We start from the raw sequence: 1518 nt of genomic DNA on the forward strand, positions 1-1518 counted from the left end.
GGTCAGCATGGTCAGGACTGGGGAGAAAGAAGAATTCCTCGCGTGAGGGGGCTGGAAGGCTTGACCGGAAAGACCACGGACCTTCTGCCAAAACTCGAGGGGAAACCACGTCCCCTCAGCTTTACGTCCGCATCACCCACGTCCCTTCGAGCGTCCCACCTTCGCTGGGGTCCTGCGCTCTCAGACTTTCCACGACTTTGTTCCCCAAGGCCGCCACGGCTTCCACTGAGGAGAAGCAGCAGCAGAAGAGTTGCTCAGAGCGGAGCCGAGCGCCGCGGGGGGCGGCAGCGGCGGGGGCGGGGGGGGTTTACTCACGGGTGGGTAAGATTTTCAGAATCACCACCAGGTCGGCCACGTTGTGCCCCGTCGTCATGGTGCCCTTCTTGTAGGAACCCACCTGGCGAACCTCCTCGATTTGCTGTTGGGAGGGAGCAAAACGAAAAAAGAAAAAAAAGCGCTGAATTTCATCCGCCTGCTTCGTGTCGGCGTGAATCTTTAATCCGCTCTGGGCGTGCCGAAGCATCTTTTATTTCCTCAAATTCACTGCTCTTGGACTCACCACTTCAAACGTTCCTGGCGCGACGATTAAATTGTCGATCACGTTGTTGATTTTAGTCACCAGGGAAAGGATGGAAGCCTGAGGAGGGAAATGGGAGACGGGCGGCGTTACCAGAGCTGAACTAACTGGATCTCACGCAGCTCCCCCCGAGCCCGTCTTTGTGTTCTCCGCAGGTAAAATCCCGAATTTCAGGCTGGTTTTGGCACAAGACCTGTTCAGCAGCGGTGGGAGCGAGATCCTGGTTCCTTTTCAGCAAGGCTTCGCTGAACGCGGTCTCGTCGGCGGCAGGTTTTACGCGGGGAAAAGCCATTTCGCACTGAAACGGGACCAGACATCAGACGGCAACGCCCGAGAAAAAGAACTTTGGGTCATCAGCACAATTCACTCCATTTCTTTTCTTTGGTTTTTTTTTTTAAATTCTTTTGCTTTTTACTTGGTGCTTTTATTATTCCATCTTTGACCTCAGTCCTTGTGAGGACCGATGAGGCAAAAGAGCGGGAGAAGGTCTGAGTGAGCCCCGAGGTTTGTGTTACAGGGAGCTGGCGGAACGGAGGGTCTGGTGCCTTAAAACGCAGAGACCCCCAATCGAGGCCCTTATTTATCGTGATTATTACTCAGCTGCATCCCAGCCATCCCGTGGGACACAAGCGGTCGAGACCGAGGCAGTAAGATCTGTTTTGGGTTAGTTACCGAACCCATCAGGGAACTCTTTACGCTAAAGGAATTCAAACCATCAAAGTCAGTGAACGTGGATTTTTGTTTTCTTTTGTTTTTTTTTTTTTAAATGCATCTTTAAACAAGGAAAAGTCCCGCAGCTGTTGCCTGCAAACAGCTCCGTGGGAGAGGGTTACTCACGACATAGAAATCAAAGGGGATGTGCGGCACAAAGGGCCGGAACCTAAAGGGGGAAAGAAAAAGAAAAAAGGAAAAAAGACTTTATTCTCTGTAGGGCTCTCTGC

The 1518-nt window shown here is 52.1% G+C and overlaps 1 protein-coding gene across 1 annotated transcript in view; it reads right to left on the minus strand.

The window, feature by feature from the left end:
* ILF2 (interleukin enhancer binding factor 2) overlaps positions 1-1450 on the minus strand; it is a gene marked incomplete at its 3' end in the record, with an annotated part of 2724 nt that extends 1274 nt beyond the window's left edge. The window contains 5 exon segments of the mRNA XM_009868509.1: positions 160-225; positions 316-418; positions 560-637; positions 771-875; positions 1415-1450. Of these exon segments, the coding sequence (XP_009866811.1) occupies positions 160-225; positions 316-418; positions 560-637; positions 771-869 (346 nt within the window).
* Positions 1451-1518: the final 68 nt, after the last annotated feature.

Source organism: Apaloderma vittatum, unplaced genomic scaffold (assembly GCF_000703405.1).
Source record: "Apaloderma vittatum isolate BGI_N311 unplaced genomic scaffold, ASM70340v1 scaffold33874, whole genome shotgun sequence".
NCBI classification, from domain to species: Eukaryota; Metazoa; Chordata; class Aves; order Trogoniformes; family Trogonidae; genus Apaloderma; species Apaloderma vittatum.